The 21,026-nt window shown below is 37.7% G+C and overlaps 2 protein-coding genes across 8 annotated transcripts in view; one reads left to right on the top strand and one right to left on the bottom strand.

Moving 5' to 3' along the window:
• The window catches only part of MRE11 (MRE11 homolog, double strand break repair nuclease), a 76,398-nt gene extending 61,637 nt beyond the window's left edge, over positions 1 to 14,761 (bottom strand). The window contains exons 1-5 of one of the 7 annotated variants that reach the window (XM_030331940.1): positions 14,729 to 14,761; positions 14,286 to 14,342; positions 13,787 to 13,910; positions 12,022 to 12,154; positions 6,362 to 6,522 (exon numbers count right to left, since the gene is read on the bottom strand). In XM_030331940.1, coding sequence (XP_030187800.1) covers positions 6,362 to 6,522; positions 12,022 to 12,154; positions 13,787 to 13,806 — 314 coding nt within the window. In that variant the 5' untranslated portion in view covers positions 13,807 to 13,910; positions 14,286 to 14,342; positions 14,729 to 14,761. Of the gene's footprint in view, positions 1 to 6,361; positions 6,523 to 12,021; positions 12,155 to 13,786; positions 13,911 to 14,285; positions 14,623 to 14,645 lie in introns of those variants that run through there. The other 6 variants (XM_030331939.2, XM_030331942.1, XM_030331941.1 and 3 more) reach the window with 6 other exon arrangements.
• Positions 14,762 to 14,879: 118 nt separating this feature from the next.
• On the top strand, positions 14,880 to 20,794 carry ANKRD49 (ankyrin repeat domain 49). Its single transcript, XM_030332735.1, has 3 exons — positions 14,880 to 14,944; positions 17,743 to 18,097; positions 19,280 to 20,794. The coding sequence occupies exons 2-3, from the start codon at positions 17,840 to 17,842 to the stop codon at positions 19,739 to 19,741; spliced, it is 720 nt and encodes a 239-aa protein (XP_030188595.1). The 5' UTR covers positions 14,880 to 14,944; positions 17,743 to 17,839; the 3' UTR covers positions 19,742 to 20,794.
• The last annotated feature ends 232 nt before the right edge of the window (positions 20,795 to 21,026 follow it).

Here is a 21,026-nt window from a genome sequence, read left to right as displayed (position 1 = left end):
CTTTATTCCATCAACATAAGCTATCAAGCTTTTAAATCTATGCCAGTAGTTGGGGTGCCTGGGTGGCTCAGTCGGTTGTGTCCGACTTTGGCTCAGGTCATGATCTTGCGGCTCATGGGTATGAGCCCGCATCGGGCTCTGTGAGGACACTGAGAGCCTGGAGCCTGGCTTCGGATTTTGTCTCCCTCTCTCTCTGCCCCCGCCCCCCTTCTTGTGCTGCTCACTCTCTCTCTCTCTCTCAAAAATTAAAATAAACTTAAAAAGAAAATAAACCTATGCCAAGGGTTCTAAACCCTAGCGGTATGTTAGAATTATCTAGGAATCTTTTAAGATCTATCAATGCCCATGACACAGAGAGTAACTGGCCTACAGATTGTCATCATTTTTTTTTTTTTGAAAGATTTCTAGGTAACTACAATGTGCCCCTGGAATTGAGAATCACTGATCTATGCCAATCTGACAACAGAAAAATATCTCAGTAGAGCTTAACTTGGTATCTTTCTTATGGACTCCATTTTGTATTTTTCATATTCTTTTAATATGTCCAAGTGTCACTTTTTCTGTGAACTATGTATTTTTCATGTATGTTTTTATTAACTCTTGGATTTTTTAATGGGCTCAAAAGAACTATTTATCTATTGGGGAAATTAGACCTTAATTTGCAATCCATTGCAAATATTCTCCCTACCTTAACTCTGACTTTTGACTCTGTTCTAGGCGGTATTTGCCCTGCAGAAATTTACTTTTACAAAGACTAACATCAATTTTACTTTTATGGCTTCTCAGCTTGTATCATACACAGAAAAGCCTTTCCCATATCCACATTTTTAAAAAATGTCTAATAGTTTCCTCTAGTACACTTATTGAATAATCCATACTTTCCCTAGAGATATGACACCACCTTCTCCAAATATTAAATTCCTACATGTACGGAGTCTATTTCTGGATCTCTTTACTCTTTCACTTACCTGCTTACCAATTCATAAGTCATATTACATTTTTAGTTATTGAGGCATTATATTTTTTCTAACTTTATTATGAAATAATTGACATAGAGCATTGTAGAACTTTAAGCTATACAATGTATTATTTGAAGACATATATTGCAAAATAACCGCTACAACTTGGCTAACACTTGCATCACACCCATTTTTTTTGTGTGTGACAAGATTATTTGAAATGTACTCACAGAAACTTTCAAGTATAAAATAAAATATTACCAACTATAAGCACTATGCTGTACATCAGATCCTTAGAACTTACTCATCTTGTAACTACAACTTAATACTCTGATCAACATCTACCCTTCCCTCAAGTCCTGGCCCTGGATAACTACCATTTTACACCGTTCCCAAGTTCAGTTTTGTTAGATTCTACATGCTAAGTGATGTTACACAGTATTTTTCTTTGTCTGACTTATTTAATAGCGTAATGCCCTCAAGCTCCATCCATGCTGCAAATGGTAAGATGTTCTTTTTCATGGTTGAATAGTATTTCATATTCATATTACACGCCACATCATCTTAATCCATCTTTACCCATTCATCCACGGAGAGGCACTTAGGTTGTTTCTGTATCTTGGCTGTTGTGAATAACGCTACAACGAACTCGGGAATGCAGATTACCTCTTTGAGAGCCTGTTCTTCATTTCGTTTCGATGCATATCCAGAAGGATTGCTTAATCGATGGTAGTTCTATTTTTTTTTAACTTTTTGAGGCTCCTCTATACTGCTTTCTATAGTGGCTAAGTCAATTTACATTCCCACCAGCAGTGTATACAAGGGTTCCCTTTTCTCCACATCCTCCTCAACATTTGTTCTTATTTTTTTGTTCTTATTTTTTGATGATAGCCATGTGTGAGGTGATATCTCATTGTGGTTTTAATTTGCATTTCCCTGATGACTAGTGACTTTGAGCACCTTTTCATATACCTGTTGGGTCATTTGTATGTCTTCAGAAAAATGTCTTTGGTTTCTTTGCTTATTTTTAATTGGATTGGATTTTTGGTCTTCTTTTGTTTTTGTTTTTGCGATTGAGTTATAGAAGTTCTTTACATATTTTAGATGTTAACATCTCATCAGATTTATGACTTAGAAATATTTTCTCCCATCCCGCAGGTTCCCTTTTTATTCTGTTGATGGTTGCCTTCACTATGCAGCAGCTTAATTTGACATAGTTCCACTTGTTTATTTTTCCTTTTGTTTTCAAATCCAAAAAAAAAAAAAAAAAATCACTGCCAAGAATGATGTCAAGGAGCTTACTCCCCATGCTTTCTTCTAGAAGTTATACAATTTCAGGTCTCACATTCAAGTCTTTAATCCATTTTGAGTTGATTTTTGTGTATGGTATAAAGGGGACAGCTTCATTCTTTTGTATGTGGCTGTCCAGGTTTTCCCAGTACCATTTATTGAAGAGACTCTTCTTTCCCCCATTGTATATTCTTGGCTCCTTTGTCATAAATTAATTGACCAAACATGCATGGGTTTATTTCTGTACTCTCTATTCTGTTCTACTAACCTAGATGTCTTATTTTTATGCCCAAACCACATTGTTTTGATTACTATAGTTTTGTAACATAGTTTGAAATCAGCAAGGGTGATGCTTCCACCTTTGTCTTTCTTCTTAAGACTGCTTTGGATATTTTGGGTCTTGTGGTTCCATACAAATTTTAGGATTGTTTTTTCTATTTCTATGAAAAAAAACCGTTAGAATTTTGGTAGGAGTTACACTGAATCTATAGATCACTTTGGGTAATAGGGACAGCTTAACAATATTCATTCTTCTTATCCACCAGCACAGAATATCTCTCCATTTTTTGTGTCCTGAGTTTCCTTCACCAATGTCTTATAGTTCAGTGTATAGCTCTTCTGCCTCCTTGATTAAATTTATTCCTAAGTATTTTACTCTTTTTCCTTTTCCTATTCTTTTCTTAGTTTCTCTTTCTGATAGCTTATTGTTAGTATATAGAAATGCAATTGATTTCTGTCTACCAATTTTGTATCCTGGGCCTTTATTGAATTCATTTATTAGTTCTAATAGTTTTTGGGGGGAGTCTTTCACATTTTCTACATATAACATTATCATCTGCAATTGGAGACAACTTCACTTCCTTCTTTCTGATTTGGATATCTTTTATTTCTTTTTCTTGCCCAGCTGCTCAAGCCAAGACTTCTAATATGATGTTGAATAGGAATGGTGAGAGTGGGAATCTTTGCCTTATTCCGAATCTTACAAGAAAAGTTTTCAGCTTTTCACCACTGGGTATGATGTTAGCTGTGGGTTGGGTCATATACGGCTTTTATTACATTGAGGTATGTTCCCTCTATGCCCACTTTGTTGGGGGAGTTTTTAATCATAAAAGGATGCTAAATTTTGTCAAATGCTTTTTCTGCATCTATTCAGATGATAATATAATTTTCATCCCTCATTTTGTTAATGTGGCTTAATATACTTTAATATGTAATAGGGCTAGTCATTATTTAGTGGTTTTCTCTTTCAGACTTCTCCTACCTTTTCTTTTGTCTATTTTTCTATGTGAACTAGTAAACTAGAAGGGGAAATTATTCAGAATGCAGCACAAAGAGATAAAGTAATACGCAATATAACAAAAACAGTAAGAGATATAAATAATATTCAGAAAGAGAATAGGCAACAATGTTTGAAAATGTAATGGTTAAGAACTTCCTAAAATTACTGAAAAAAATAATCCTTAGATTGAAATGCATGAGGATACCCAAGCAGAACAATTAGAACTAAATCCACAACTAAATATGTCCTAGTAAGACTGTGAAATGCTAAGGACAATGAGAAAATTTAATAGTTACCCGAGAATTTTCTTTCTGCCAGTTGCTATTCTAAGCAATTTTCTTATTAACTCCACTACTCCTCACAACAACTCTGTAACATCATCACTATACAAAAGTAAGGTAAAGTAGAGCCAAGACATGAATTCACATGGTTTGGTACCAGAATCCATGCTTTTAATCACTATATTACACTGTTTTTCCAGCAACTACAGTGATAGCAGACTTCTCAACAGCAACCAAAAAATAAGAGTTTACTACTCACTGCACTCAATGAAAAAACTACTGAAAACAGTACTTTAGAAAGAAGAAAACGGAATCCATAGGGAAAAAATGAAATGCAAGAAGCAACAACAGTGAGCAAAGAAACAGGTAAACAGGTCTGCAAAGGTGAGGGGAGCAGTTTAAAAATAAGATGAGAGAAAGAAGAAAACGCTAACGTTCTGGATCTGAATAGGAGACAGGTAAAGATACTGAACAGATTTCTTAAAAACAACGACATATGTTGTTAAAAACCATAGGTACTTTTAAAATCCAATTCTACACTCTGCTAAACTATCAACCCAGAGCAAAGTTAAATACAGCCATTTTCTCACATACAAAAATCTCTAAAAATTTACCTCCCAACATGAACTCATTTGAAAAAATTATAGATAGTTAGGGGTGCCTGGGTGGCTCAGTCGGTTGAGCGTCCAACTTCGGCTCAGGTCATGATTTCAGACTCGTAAGTTCAAGCCCCGTGTCGGGTTCCGCGCTGATAACTCAGAGCCTGGAGCCTTCTTCGGTTTCTGTTTCCCTCTCTCTCTGCCCCTCCCCCACTTGCTTGCACACACACACACACACACACACACTCTCTCAAAATAAACAAACATGATAAAAAGAGAAAGAAAAAATACAGATAGTTAAATAGATAAAAAACAAACCCAGATAGGTCCATTTTAATAGATTAGTATACATGCATCTGTTTCTTAGCTCTGGGCACTGAGAGACCCTAGAAGCAGTGACAAGGTGACAGCAATGTGCAAGCCTAGCATCTAGGTTTGGGCTTTCAAATACCTTTTCCAAAGGAACCAGGACTCCTTGAAGAAATGGATGAGTCTAAAGCTAGGGAAGGGAAAATAATTCATCTGGAGCATCTTCTAATGCCAAAAAATAGGAAATAGAGGGGGAAATGAGGGTAAGTCAAAAGGAGAGAGGAGCCAATGTGAAAAAGTACCCAATGGCTAACCTTCGTACAAATCATCTGAGCAACAAAACAGATTACAATTGCATTAAATTACAACACAAAGGGAAAAAATGAGTTCATATTGATATAGACAATTGAAGAAGTTCCTTCTGATAGCTGAGTCAATAAATTAACAAGTGGGGGACAAGGGACAAATCTTCCTTACAGAAGAATTTTAATTAATAAATGCAGAAAAATGTGGGAAATGGAAAATCAGCATTAGAACACCACGGTTAAAATTGCTATAGGCAAGAGCCACTGACGAATGTTAAAATTAGTGGACAAACTTTAAGGCGACACAGAATAAATAGGTACACAGCCTCAAATATCTCCCCCAAAATACTTACTAATGACTACAGTAGTTTTAATATGCCCATCTCCTTTGATACTCTTTCCTCTCTACAGGAAGTGACACTTAAATCCCTCTGAGTGTGGGCTAGACTTAGCAACTCACTTCTAATGAAGAGTGGATGAAAAGGGAAAAATCCTAACTTGACAGCAGAGAAACCTGGCAGGCACCACCTTAACCAAGAGATTAAGGTTATCCTCACCAGTAATTAGCCAACTTGATAGCATGTACTCCAGATATGCTATGAGAGAGCACTTCACCTCTGTGGAATATTCTTTCCTGAAAACCCTTAATCCTGGTCTAATCACAAGAAAAACCCAAATTGAGGGACAATCTACAAAATGACTGACCAGTATACTTCAGAAGTACCATGGAAATGAAAGGTAAGAAAAGACGGAAAAGCTGGCACAGTGTGAGGAAACTGAGAGAACATTTCAACCACATGTAGTACGGTATCCTGTGCAATGCTTAAGAAAAACCACGAGACTATCTTTACAACATGGGGTTCTAGGTGACTATCATCAGTCAGTCCCCAAAGTATGAATATTAAGGAAAAAGAATGATACTACATTGAAATTAAGTACTGTATTTGTCAACAAAAGTCTCCATAAAAAAAGTCAAAAGACAATTCACGGATTGGATAGAAAAAAATTCATGCTTAACAAAGGCTTAGCCTCTAGAATATATGAATAACTTCTGCAAATTGAATAGGAAAAGACAAAAATCCCAATTTTTAAAATGGGCAAAGGGTATGCACAGAGCAGGATACCAAAATGTACAACAGAAATTTAAGAAAATTCTCAGTCCCACTATTAATTAGGGAAATACAAATTAACACAATGACATACAGAAAATTCAAAGAATTACACTTACTATGAAAATAGCTCATAGTGAAGGTCAAATAGCTAATTGTTAATGTGTTTGTCTTTCACAGAAAATATTACACAAAAGAAAACATTCACTTAAGCATTTAAATATACTTACTTACTAAAACCAAAGTTGACTGACTGATCACTGAGAATTTCAAACTGTACAGGACGATCACCCATGCAATATTTTCTCAGTAACTCGAGGCAGGTATGTAATGTTTTTCTTGAGGGCTTATTTTCATGAAAAAGATCACCACCTAACAAAATAAAATCCACCTAATCAACAGAAAACAGTGTGAAAATTAGTATGTTTTATAGGGGAAGATGTTAAAACTGTAGATTAAAGAAGTAGAAAAAAATCTCATAAAAGATACTGATGTGTATGGAGATTCAAAATTTTATATTTTATTTATTTAAAGAGCTTGCAGTCTGTTGATTACTTTGACTCCAACTTAGGTTCCTAGGCCACCTTCAAAAAAAACCATCTTTGGGGTGCCTGGGTAGCTCAGTTGGTCATCCAACTCTTGATCTTGGCTCAGGTCATGATCTCACAGTTTTCTGAGACTGAACTCCACATGGAGCTCTGCACTGACAGCATGGAACCTGCTTGGGATTCTTACTCTCCCTCTCTGCCCCTCCTTACCCCCCCCACCCCCCCACATGCACATGGGCTCTATCAAAGTAAATAAACATTAAAAAAAAAAAGCCATCTTCAAATTATTACACCAAACCTCTAACTCATGCTACCCAGAGTAATCACTATCTTTTGTTATTCAAATTAAACATAAATTTAGAACTTTAATGGAACCTACGGACAAGATAGCCAATTCAATTTAGATTACTCATTCAATTCATTCAACAATTATTTAGGGCTCACACAGGCACTGCCACCTAAGGAAACTGCAATCTACAGAACAGATGATGTCCAGGACTGACAATGTACAATTCCCTGTACTGGGCCCTGAGGATACAATGACGAATAAAATACAATTCCTTTCCTAAGTATGTTCAGAATCTAGTGGAAGAGACAAACGGCTATGCATCTGAACGTAAGTCAGACTCAGACACGCACTAGAAGGAGTATATAAACCAACCAGGAGCAGCAATGACACTACAGTTAATTCTAACTGAAGGGAAGAAGTCATCTGAGGACAATGCGTGCAGAAGGAAATGTGCCAAGGGGCCCCTAGGTGGTTCAGTCAGTTAAGTGTCTGACTTCAGCTCAGGTCACGATCTCATGGTCTGTGAGTTCGAGCCCCACATCGGGCTCTGTGCTGACAGCTCAGAGCCTGGAGCCCACTTCAGATTCTGTGTCTCTCTGCCCTTCCCCTGCTCATGCTTCTGTCTCTCTCTCTCTCTCTCTCAAAAGTAAAAAAACATTAAAAAAATTTTTTTAAAAAGTGCCAACATGGTAGCATTTAGGTTACCCTATTAAGAATAAATGAGACTTTAAGGAAGAGCATTCTAGAAACAAGAGAATAAAGAAATTATACAGAAAAAAGCCCAACATGCATGCTTTCAAGAAGTATATAATCTACCTAAAGAAACTTGATTAAGTTCTTAATTATACAAAAGAACCCAGATCACTTAGGCTACAGTAGTGAGGGGGAGAATACACCACTCCCGAAAGTGTCACTTTGGCACATGGACTGGAGCTAAAGGCAATTAAGACTTAGTAGACTCAGGAATAGCTTTTTTTAAACTTCCCCTAACTACCTCAAAGAACTGACTGGGGCCTATACCAGGAAAAGAGCTATTATCAGAGAGAACTTTTTATATCAGAAAGACTTCTCTCTCTCTTTTTTTAATTTTAGAGAGAGAGAGCCTGAGCGGTGGGGAGGGGCCAAGGGACAGAGAGAGAATCTTAAGCAGGCTCCATGCTCAGTGCAGAGCCTGACGCGCGGGGCTGGACGTCACTGTGAGATCATGACCTGGGCCAAAATCCAGAGCCAGATGCTCAACAGAATGGGCCACCCAGGCACCCACACACAAGACTTCTATACGTGGCATGACCAACATTTGCTCTTCCCATCTTCCCATGAATCATCTCCCTCCCTTGAAACCCCAGACCTCTACCTCCTTTCTCTTTAGCTCAGGATGGTATATAAGGCTCGATTACCTGACTGCTGGGGAGTCTCATATTTTTATGAGACTCCTATACACACAAAATTTGGTTTTCTCCTGTTAATGTGTCTTAGGTCAATTTAATTATTAGCCCGGCCAAAGAATCTAAAAGGAAAGAAGGGAAAAGTTTTCCATCTTAGAGTAGTCAGAGGAGCTTCAATAAAAATGTGGGACTTAAGCTAGGTCTTCAAAAATGAACACGATTTGAATAAAGGAAGAAAATCATCACAATCAACAGCATAGAGAAAAACAAAAGGAACACAGAAAACATTTCAGGCAGGAGGTGGAGTGGTTGTTTAAATGGTACAGTTTCACTTTTGCAAGAGGAAGAGTTCTGGAGATTGGTTACACAGCAACGTCAATGTGCCTAATGCTGTTAAAGTCTACACTTAAAGACACTGAAGATGGTAAATTTTGTTAGGTGTATTTTACCACAAATAAAAAAAATTTTTTAATATTTTTAAAAGCTGGTGACTCCAGGCAACACTGAAAAAGGACACACCTTGTTTCTATGGTCTTCCTGCCACAAAGTGAATCCAGTCATGAGGCAATATCAGACGAATCCAACTGAGGAACATTCTACAAAGTAACTAGCCTGTACTTTTCAAAAATGTCTGGGTCATGAAAAACACAGGCTGACTGAGGAAATGTACCAGATTACAAGAAACTAAGGAGACATGACAACTAAATGCAAAATGTAACCCTGGGTAGGACCTGGACTCTGCCACCCTGCCCGCAGATTGCTGTAACAGACATTACTGAGACAATCAGCAACATCTTGAAGTTATCTAAGTATCGAATCGGTATTAATTTCCTGGTTTTGACAAGTGCACTGTGGTTACATATGCAATGACTCTCAAATGGTTCAGAAAAAGTGTGTGTGCGTGTGTGTGTGTGTAAAGAGACAGAATAAAGCAAATGGGGTAAGATGTAGGAAATTCTGGGTGAAAGGTAAGGAATTCTTTGTATTATGCTTGCAATATTTCTGAGACTGATACTGTTAGAAGTTAAAAAAAAAAAAAAAAAAGGGGGCTCCAAGGAATTAAGGAGTAGAAATAAGGCAAATTTGATGGCACAGACACACAAAGTAGGGCACTTAAAGTTAGGAAAAATTTAGATTTCAATAGTAAATACTTTGTTAAATACAAACTAAGGGAAAAAGTAAATAAAATACTAGCATGGGGCTGTGGGAGGGGAGTGTTAAACTTAAGGGATGCAGGAAGGGAACTGAGAAAATAGAAGGGAAGCAAAAGACAAAGTAGAAGAAAGAAGCTTATGCCCAGGAAAAGAAGTATTTTAGTACTAAAAGAAAAAACACAAGCTTTTCTGGCAGGAAACAGACATCCTTTGGCTATAAGTTTCCCTGACCTCAGGGAAAGAGGAAGTCATCTTAAAAGGAGATATCACTGGGGCACCTGGGTGGCTCAGTCGGTTAAGTGTCCGACTTCGGCTCAGGTCATGATCTTGCGGTCCATGAGTTCGAGCCCCGTGTCGGGCTCTGTGCAGACAGCTCAGAGCCTGGAGCCTGTTTCAGATTCTGTGTGTGTGTCTCTCTCTGCCCCTCCCCTGCTCATGCTCTGTCTCTCTGTCTCAGAAATAAATAAACGTTAAAAAAATTAAAAAAAAAAAAAAGAGATATTACTAGACATTCTTTCATTCATTAACAAATTTATTACTTTTTTTATGTTTATTTCTGAGAGAGAGACGGAGAGAGCATGAGTGGGGGAGGGAAAGAGACAGAGGGAGACACAGAATCCAAAGCAGGCTCCAGGGTCTGAGCTGTCAGCAGAGCCTGATGTGGGGCTTGAACTCACAAACCGTGAGATCATGACCTGAGCTGAAGTCGGATGCTTAACCAACTGAGGTGCCCCTCATTAACAAATTTGTTAAAAGCTACCTACTGCTTGCTAGATCCTTCCTAGATATTAAGATACAGCATGAATAAGCAGAAAAGATTTTTCCCTCTCATGGAGTTTACCTTCTAGTGGAGGAAGGTCAATAGTCAACAAGTAAACAATTCAATATATTATTTCAGATGGTGTGATGAAAAAAATAAACAGAATAATTGATAAGAGTGTTTGGAGATATCCGGGAAGACCTCTCCCAAAGGTAAAATGTGCTCCAAGCAGAGAGACCTGACGTGCAAAGGTCCCAGAGCAGAAATGCCAATGTGGATGGAACACACTGAACAAGGCAGACAGTTGTAGAAGTCTCCCGGCAGAGGCCAGACCAACTTGAGCCTTGTAATTTGAATTTTATTTTAGATTCACTAGAAGGCCACTTGGAAGATTTTAAGCAGCAGAGTGGTACGATCTAATTTATGATTTTCAAAGTTCATTTTGGCTGCTATGCTGAACAGATGTAGGGAAAAAGAATGCAAACAGAAAGACCCATGGGGAGCTACTACAGCAAAATATGATAGAAGTTTGGGGCTAAATATATAGGCACAAAAACAACAGTTTCCGTATACATTCGGGAGGAAGAACCAAAAGACTTGCAGATAAACTGAACACTGAAGAAAAGTCAAGGTTAGAGATACTAATTTGTAAATCATAAGCATTTATGTTCTCCCCAGCTCTCTTCCGAAATGTCCAGCAGGACATCTCAACTGTCTACTGGAATATTGACCTGAATGTCTTATTGGAATCTCCCAACTCAAATGATCTAAATCAGAATTCATTACCTTCCCACATAAAGAAGTACCTCATCCTTATTTAGAACCTATTTCTATTACTGGTACCACCATCTGCCCAAACTTAACATACTCCAGTCATTGTCCCTTCCCTTTCCCACAACCTACCCCCAAAGTATTCAAATCCAATCTTTGAAATACCTCTGGCATTCACTTCCTTTTTTTCCATCCCATGCCACTACTTTAAAAAAGCCTCAAACCGGTATTCAATTCATGCTATACCCTGTTGCCCAAAGATTTTCCAATGAATTGGGCACAAACTCCTCAATCTGGCATTTGAAGCCTTCTCTGACGCAGCTCAACTCATGTCTTAGTCTTTCAGCATATTTTCTAATAAATGGCCTACAAATGAGCAAAACTGACTTGTTGTGCCCTTAACATACCTCTCATATTGTCTCACCTCGGTGCCCTTCTTCCTGGGAAATGTACATTCTCTATGCTCTTCACCCATCAAAAGCCTACCCATCCTTCAAAGCCCAAGTTAAATGCCATCTCGTTCATTAAACTGATCTTGCTATCCTCTATGTGATCTTTTCTATGTCTAAACTCCCAGGAAAGGCTGCTGATAATTTTCTTACGGTTCCTACCACATTAAGACCTTGCATCTGAGCATTATGGACATTTGTCTAAATCTTACATCCTGTTACGCTTTATGTTCTTAGAAAGCAGAAACTATGACAGTCATCTTTCCATTTCAAATAGAAACTGCCACAGGATCCAGCACTCTGTAAACACCCCATAAATATTTGTAAACTTTTACAAACCTCTGACAAAAGTAGCTCCTACCTGAATTAAGGTGACAAGGCACTCAAAATCTGCTTTAGGCTTTTCGTATATTGACATTTAAGCAGGCAACGTAGGCACATGAGCCTGTAAAACCAACCTCCAACTTTAAGAAAGCAATGAGCCTATTGACTAAAAGAACATAGCAGAAACTGAGAAATGTAAACCCAACTCACTTCATTTTCCTGGGCAAGTCTTAAAATCTCATCAAAGGTTACAAATGTGTCATTTCCTCTGACTGCATCTTTCTCCATAAATCCCAGATGAATATCTGTTGCAACTAAGATTTTAAATGTATTTTCATCGTCACTGTATTAAAAAAGAAACATTTCAATACAATAAGAGTATGCTCAAACCAATTAAAACCTAAATTTGTGAAATAAGAACAGTTATGTAGTAAAATCGCTTTTCTAGCCTCAAAATAGGTCTGAAAATGTAAAGCATCCAATAGATCTTTAACATTACATAGTTTGCCTACCACTAATTCAAAACAGAACATATGAATTTTAAAAAGGTTCTGTGACTCCTTCAAAAAAGTATAACCTTGTTACAACCAATTTTATATACTCCTTTTTACCTTGGACCTGGGAGCCTGGTTGTTTTCGAATTCTATTCCAGAGCAAAAAAACCAAGAGGATTTGACCCCATATCTAAACCCGCTGTTTATCTATTTTGTACTCATCCAGGAAAATCATACTTGACCGGTTCATTTAAAAAGCCCTTCTTTTATCCTCATAAGCTAATAAGCTTACACTGCAGTCCCAGAAGACACTTGCTTGACTCTACTCTCTATACAAAGTTAGTGTTTCATTAACAAATTTGGCCAAGTAACAAAACAGAATTATTTACAAGTCCATTTGAATTTGGTGGTATTCAAAGGTACTTTCATGTGAAGCAGCAACGTAGTAGTTATTACGGCTTTCCTAAATTTAATGTAACTTTTAACTCTTTTTAAAAAAGTACTTAGGGATTTATGATCTCATCTCAACTTCCACGTGTAAAGAGGTAGGTATTTACTGTCTCTGAAAAATGAGAACACAAAACAGAGAAATTAAATGATTTATTGCACAACTAAGTGGAAGAAACAGGATTTAACCACTCAGGCTATTTTCATTAAACCACAAGGAACTTAAAAAAACTTTCACATATATCTCCAAAATTTTAATCTTTATATATAAGATTTTTCCAGAAAAAGGTTTCTCTTCAGAAACTTCAAAGATGATATATACACACACAGTTTTAATTGCCACACACACAGGCTGATCAGAATATTTTCAAGATCACATTACCCTAGCAATTTATGTTACAAAATACATAGCGTTTTATGAAGTATTTTCAAATGAATTCTCTCATTTAAACATTTAAATTAATCTGAGAAAGGCAATTTTGTTCCAATTATATATATAAGATAAGGAAATTGAGGCAAGGTTCAGAGAACTGCTAATTTGCCCAAGGTCACACAGTATTAACCAAGGAACTGAAATTAGACACCAAATCTAATGCTTTTCCCACATAACTTCTGATTCTTTTATTGATTTTCATTTTACTCAGATTCATTTCCAATTGATTCAATGCTAGAGCAATTTACTGTTTAAATAGGCTTGCACTGACTAGTTAAGACTTCCTCACAAAAGCTCAAAAATATTTATAGCTTCACTATTTTAAGACAAAACCTAAGAATATAAACTTATATACTAAAGTAATACACCAAATTACTGCAAGGCTTCAACCTATAGGTGAATATTATCTTTAAGTTAGTAAACATACAACAGTAATTTTTTTTAACATTCTAAATGTTTTTTGATCACTAACATTTCTGTTCATAGGTAAGCTCTTTATTTACTGCCAATTTATTAAATAAGTTTTCTTTTACGGCGATCTTAGTTGATGGGCTTTAGAAATCCAAAGCAACAAAAAAGATTCCAGAAGACAAGTGCTTACAGGGCATCTGCAGGACTCATTTCTACCGTCAGTCTAGGTCCTCTGGAACCAGTTTTTTCTCCAAGTACTCCTGGGTCGTGTGCTCAAATAAGTCAGAGAACTCACTCGATTTCAAATCCCAATACTAAAAGCAAAATTACATTATTATAAAACGCACATTCTTTTAAAAACAAACTACCAATTTTTGGAATCTCATTTTCATCTAAGGACCTACTACATTTTTACTTAAGAAACCAACAATAGAAAATGGCACATCCCCAGTGCCATTCTAATTGCACCATTATGATTAAACTATGGGAAACTAATGTCTATCAAATGAATGGGCAAAAAGGGTCACATACAGCAGTTTTGGTTTAGCACACAAACAATTCTGGGTGTGCAGAAATGTTTAAACGACATGTGCAGCCTACCCTGGAGCATGGAGGTGACCCCATACTTTCTGTTGAAACACAAGGCTGTTTAAAGAAAAGGTCTAATTTATGAAAAGAGAAGGGCCCACCTTTAAAACGACTGTAAATAAAAAGAAACACGTGCTCCGCAGAAAAACGCCCGGCGCCTGCAAAGCAAGTGGAAATGGCCAAAATATTCGGGCAAGAGTGTATGCCACCGTGAAACCACCCCTCCCACGTCCGGCCTCCTGGTTCGGTCGAGATCCCAAGCCTCAACACACACACACCACCGGACTCTGAAACCAGAACCAGAACCTTCCAGGACTTAGCCGACCCGTCCCATTCTTTTCCAGAGTCAATCCACTCAGGGCTTCCTCCCCGGATCCCACAGAAATAGGCAGTACGTTTCCCAAATTATCCCACACCCTCACTCTCCCAAAGCCTCAACGGGCCCCCAGGGTGTCTTTTACCCGGGAAGAAGGAGCGAGCTTCCCGAAGAGAAATGCAACAGCAACTCACGAGCGTCGGTCTCAGAACCCGCGGGGCCACTTACCTGAATTAGGCGGGAGAGAAAAAGCAGCTCTTTCTCTCGCGATACCTCACTGATGACGTGGCACTCAGGTCTTCTCCGGCTCTCATTGGCTACCAAATGCCGTGAGGAGCCGGGAAAGTAGCGGCGAAGCCCCGCCCTCATGCGAGAGCCAATCCAGAGAAGCTGAGGGACGACCCCGGAAGCGAGGTTCGCGGCGGAGATTTTCCCTTCTTTAAGGTGGGTAGCTCTTGCTTGTCCCGGCCCGCGCTCCTTGGTCCCCTCGCGCCACCTAAAAACTAGTGGGCCCTTAGGGGCGGGTCACCTGTCGACCCCTGCTGAGCCCTGCTGAACGGGCTGCGTCGTGGGTCCTGGATAGGGCTGGAGCGGCTTCTCCACTCTTCGCCGTTTGGAAGGCCGCAGGCGCGACTCCGGGCCTGTGAAATGACCAATCGGTGCCAGAGGGCTTCTCCCTCACTCCCACTCCCCAGAGTTAGAGCATTCGGGCCCTTGTATTTATTCCCCGCATCCTTTATTTTCGCCTCTGGACCCTGGGTTCAGCACATCTGTACTACTTTGTGCTCGTAGCAGTAAAATATAGTGTGTATATGTGTGTGTGTGTGTGTATAAAGTGAAACTTTTGAATTAGAAAATCTGACATTTCAGTGCCATTAAAGGGTCCTTAGTCTAGGGCAGGTTGTTTTAATCTACCCGAAACTCAGCGCCTTCACCTGTAAAATGGGGTTTATGATACCATCTGTCACTGAGTTTTTTGTAAGGAGTTGACATGGTTTAGATCTCTGTCGAAATGTGTTCTTTTAAGAAACATGGGGTATGTTTCTTCCTGGTGGAATGTCGTCAAGTAAGAATCTTAATCGATTTTTTGACTCTAGGTTTGACTCTTAAACTACCTAAAATTTAAAAATAAATTTTACACGTAACTTATTCTGTCTGAAGCAGTAAATTCAGAATTTACTTTAAAAAGGGGAGAGGGAGTTTTTATAGAAAGGAAAGGGGAGGATAAAATATGTGCTTTATTGTTTCTATATTTGCTATAATTAAATGAACTTTGTATTATTTCTCGGTATCTATTAAGTGTTTAATGAATTGATGTATGATCATTTTTGTGTTGCAAGGTTCAGAGAATAGTTTGAGAGGAAAGAAAAAGATGAGAACTCCGATGGGAGTTCCTAAATACAAAGTTCATAAATACAGAACAAGCTGGTGGTTGCCAGAGGGGAGAGGGGAAGGGAGATAGACAAAATAGGTGAAAGGTTTGGGAGGTACAAACTACCAGTTATAGAAAAAATAAGTCAGAAATGAAAAGTACAGCATAGAGAATATAGTCAAGGAATATAGTGAGGAGTATAATCAATAAGTGAATATAGTCAGTAATAAAGGATACTGTGGTGAGCATTGAATAATGTATAGAGTTGTCGAATCACTGTGTCGTATACCTGAAGCTAATATAGCATTGTGTATCAACAATAGGTCAATAATAAAAAGTGAAAATTCCAAGAGAACTTGTAAAACACAAAGCAGTTCTGATGGGGCCTCTCAATAGACTGAAAAGCTGGGCAGGACTTGGAAATCCTTTAGTACAGTCATTACATTTTACAATGAAGTAACAGGACAAGAGAAGTTATTAGTTATGAGTGATAGATTGAAACTTGAATTTAGTACTCTTGGCTCTAGTAATAAAATCTAATGCCACATTAGGATTGAATACTATTTAACTGGTGAAATTAGAAAGAAATTAGTATCTTAAGGGTATGACTAACTCGGGAACTTCTCTCAATCTCTTCTGCATTCCACACAAAATCAAGTGATAGGGCTTTAATTAAATTTAATTCTACAAATATTTCTTAATGCCCTCTGTATAAGTAGGGCATAGAGATAAGTTAAATACAGACCCTATCCTTAAGCTTATTAACTTCTGAGGGACTAAAACAAGAACAGATTAGTGCTGAAACAAAGCAATATGTAGCACAGAAAAAGCTACCAGAGAGAGATCTCATTTTGAGGTTCAGGAAAGACTTAATGAAAGAGATAACATCTGAGAAGAGCCTTGATAGACTGATTTCAGCAAATATAATTGGGAGGCAGAGACATGGTATTTTTAAGATATTTATTAGTCACATTTTTAAAAATTGGCTAAGATTTAATAAGCTGTGTAACTCTTTAAGCTGATACTGGTTTATAAGTTAATATGGCAGCCTAGCTGAATAAATGTTACTTCCTTCAAGAAGCCTTCTCTAATCCTGTAGGACTGGGTTAATTATAACCCTCTTGTATACTCATTGTATTTGGACAAGGTCCTGTTATAACACAGATCATGCTGTTATTACTGGTCATCCCCACTAGACAATAAGCTTCATGAGGTTAAGACATGGGTCTTGTTCATTGTTGAATCCCAATATCCAGAGACTGGCACATACCAGGCATTCTATTCGTATTTGTTGAGTGACAGCCAAAATTCAGTTCAAAACAAGAAGCCAACTGAGAACTATAGTTGTCTATCAATGAATGGGACTCCTTTTTAAAGCAGTGAATTTTCCCAAGCCTGAAATTACCAAAGTAGAAACAGGATAATTATTATAGACGTTACGATAAAGATACCTGCATTGATGAGAGATTGAACAGATGCCCTTGAGGCTATTCCATCTCTAAGAATGCCTAAGTCTTTGAAGTAGTTTATTAGAAATTAAAATTTTTTGTTTCTGCTTTGCATCATTTGTCTAGTCTATAAAAATCATGAACGTGCCTTTCTTTTAAATTATAATGTAGAAGCTTTAAGCATTTATCACTCAGTATAGTGCAATAGTATCTAAACCAATAGATTCAGAAAAATATAACCATGGACTTAAAAAATAAGAAGTTTTAGACCATTGAAGATACAGATAACTGAAATCTCATTTCCAGCATTTAGAGAATGTAAAGTACCAATAAATCCAAAAAGTTCAGACAGAGTTTATTGGTATGTGTTTGCAAAACTTATCTATGCTATTTTCTAATAATTTTTATGTTTGTGTTTCCAGATCTTGATGGATAAAATAAAGCAGACATAATTCATCACTAGAAAGATTAATTATACGCTGGCATTTGAAATGCTTTGTATTTAGAATAACAGTAAAAATGGAAAAAGGGAAAGTAAATGTTGATGGAAAACCAGATACAGAAAATTCCTTGGACTTTTCTGAACACTTTAACCAACTTGAATTGTTGGAAACGCATGGACACCTTATTCCCACTGGTACCCAAAGTCTCTGGGTAGGGAATTCTGACGAAGATGAGGAACAAGATGAAAAAACTGAAGAGTGGTATCAATTGCAAGAAAAAAAAATGGAAAAAGATCCAAGCAAATTGCTTCTTTGGGCTGCTGAAAGAAATCGGGTAAAAAAACCAAAACAAAAAACAGCTAAAGAGGAAATCATAATATAGTAGGAAAAGTATTGGATTTGGAGCCAGAAGACCTATCCCTGAACCTCTATTTGGTTTGTAACTTTGGGCAAATCCCACCATTTCTGAACCTCTATTTTCTTACCTGTAAAAGTGGCCATCATAATACCTGTATCTTTTATATAGGATTTTGAGGAGCATATGAGGAAATGTACATGAAAGTACATAGTAAGCCAGAAAGCATCCTATTCAGTATTATTTGGAAGTTTAAGGGGTAATTATAAAGATGGCAAGAAGTCACCTATATTTTTAAATCATTTCTATTAAGTCATTAAGATCATCCTAGAGACAACTATGGTTTAGAAAAGGGAGGATGGGAATTAACATGTTTTGAATACTAAATATACCATGTGCTTTTACTACATTATTTGATTTAATCCTCCTATATCTCTGCAAGATAATAATATTCCCTTTTACAGTTTAAGAAAATGAGTTTCAGAAATACTCATTTGCCCAGTATTATCCAATCTATTCTTCCCACTCATCCACTTCTACCACATTTCACTAAGTTCCTCCATGTCTGTTAGTAAACTAACCAAAAAGGTCTTGTATTTTTGGATAACTTTTTAACCCAAGAGCACACTGCATCCCACCAGAGATCCAAAGACCAAGCTGAAAATCGCTTCCTGAAAATACATTTCTAAGGTTGTTTTAGTTTGAGCTCTTTAATCTCTAGATTTCTTGTAGCATTGTCTTCTGATAAAGAAGTTTATTTTTTAAAGTTTACGCACTGTGTATATTGGTGTGGTAATCCTGTCAAAGAATCAATCAATTATTATGTTTTCTTAACTAATGAAATATAAAGGATTAAACCCAATAGCCTGTATTATTCATCTAGGACTAAAGCTTTTATGCAATGAGCCTTAATTGGACCAGGAGTAAATGTATGTTTTGATATTCAGAGAATCACATTCTTAGACGCAAGAGCCTGGCTAACACTAACTGTTCATTCTTAAAAATCTGTTGCCCCCGAAAGAAATGTTAAATCATTTTTATTTTAAAGTCATCTGCTGACAAGGAAGTTTATGTTGAACTTCATCAAATCTAACACCACGAGATAGCTTAATTTTCTCCATTGACTGTTCTGGGTTTTTTAAGTTGTCTTTTCCTCCTCAGCTTACCACGGTGCGGAGACTACTTTCTGAAAAGTCCACTCACGTGAACACTAGAGATGAAGATGAGTATACCCCTCTTCATCGAGCAGCCTACAGTGGACACTTAGATGTTGTGCGTGAGCTGATCGCACAAGGGGCAGATGTCCACGCGGTGACTGTGGATGGCTGGACACCCCTGCACAGTGCTTGTAAGTGGAATAACACCAGAGTAGCTTCTTTCTTACTCCAGCATGACGCAGATATTAACGCCCAAACAAAAGGCCTCTTGACCCCCTTACATCTTGCTGCCGGGAACAGAGACAGCAAAGATACCCTAGAACTCCTCCTGATGAACCGCTACATCAAACCAGGTCTGAAAAACAACTTGGAAGAGACTGCATTTGATATCGCCCGGAGGACAAGCGTCTATCACTACCTCTTTGAAATTGTGGAAGGCTGCACAAATTCTTCACCTCAGTCATAACGGTTCTAATAATTTTCCAAGTACCAGTGCCTCCTTTGTGTGAGATATGAAATATCCCCATGATACAGAATTGACATCAAAAAGTTTCACTGCAGACATTCAGTGGTACACATTCGAACGCCCTTCCGAGTGAAAATGCCTACCGTTGATGTCAAAATGTGTTTGAAAGTTGTTTGGATGTATCTTTACTGATTTATGTGGAGTTTGTAATTTTTATCAGAAATAATTTTAACTTCTACTTAAAAACTTGTAACGGGTTGTACAGAAAACTAATGATATTTTTGGTGCTGATCCAAGAGAAGTGTATTTTTAAATACCCCCCCCCCTCCCGGATCTTTGTTGAGTATTTAGTATATTGACATGTATTTTTATAAGGTGAGCTAACTCAGAATTTAAAAATCTTAAATATACTGGTGCAGGTCAGCTGTCTTCTCGACATCACCATAGCCATTTGCTTTCATTTTAAATCATAAGAACTGACTTAGCAGTGACTTGAATCGTCAGAAGTTTAAAAAAAAAAAAAAAAAAAGCAGGAGAAAAGCTTAGATCTTCGTCTTTTAGAGCATAGACCATTTTCAGGAAAAAAGTTAGCTAAGTGTTTAGTCCATGAATGTTATATATACTGCCTCCGCTACCACAGCTCACACAATCCTGTGGACAGTCCTACCTCACCCTGGTCAACCTACACGATCCTTATTCCATTGGTGAGTCAGCATGACCTTTCAGACATGCACACAACTCTACCTTGGTCCAAGAGATCATAATATATCTGCTCTCCAACTGGTTTTACCTGCCTAATCCTGCTGTTTGGGGCACTGCTCAGATGGTCTCTCCAGTTCACAGGAAGTATTGATTTTCCAAGGCCCTCCTTTTATACAAGCCCTACAAAGGCAAAGAGACAAGGGACGAAGAATTCTAAGAGTGAAGGGATGATGATTATATTGGGGCTAGAACCACAAAGTGGCTAAGGGTTTAAAAAGCCACAGCATGGATAGCGACAAAAGCATAAATATAAATATTCAGAAAAAAAATAAAAATTTTGAGCAACAAAAATGGCACCATTTCTTTTTTTTTTTTTAACCAGTGTATCTCTTGGCTTGGATCCATAAAATATTTATTCACCCAGCATACATTTATTTAATAACTATTCTCTCAGTCTTTCCAGCTGGAGCTTCTCGTTGGCTACCTAGCCCCTCTGTGACTGTTCCCAAAGGGTTTTCTCTTCACTTAACACCAGAACTGGCACGCTATGGGAAGGAAACTAAACCAATGGGGCCACAGTTAT

Source organism: Lynx canadensis, chromosome D1 (genome assembly GCF_007474595.2).
Source record: "Lynx canadensis isolate LIC74 chromosome D1, mLynCan4.pri.v2, whole genome shotgun sequence".
Taxonomy (NCBI): Eukaryota; Metazoa; Chordata; class Mammalia; order Carnivora; family Felidae; genus Lynx; species Lynx canadensis.
The sequence above is the reverse complement of the archived record's forward strand: the minus strand, read 5'-3'. Positions and strand labels throughout refer to the sequence as shown.

Coding starts and splice junctions, on each gene's coding strand:
- ANKRD49 (XM_030332735.1), top strand. CDS start 17,840: ATGGAAAAAGGGAAAGTAAATGTTGATGGAAAACCAGATACAGAAAAT. Junction 18,098..19,279: donor GGGCTGCTGAAAGAAATCGG/GTAAAAAAACCA, acceptor TTTCCTCCTCAG/CTTACCACGGTGCGGAGACT.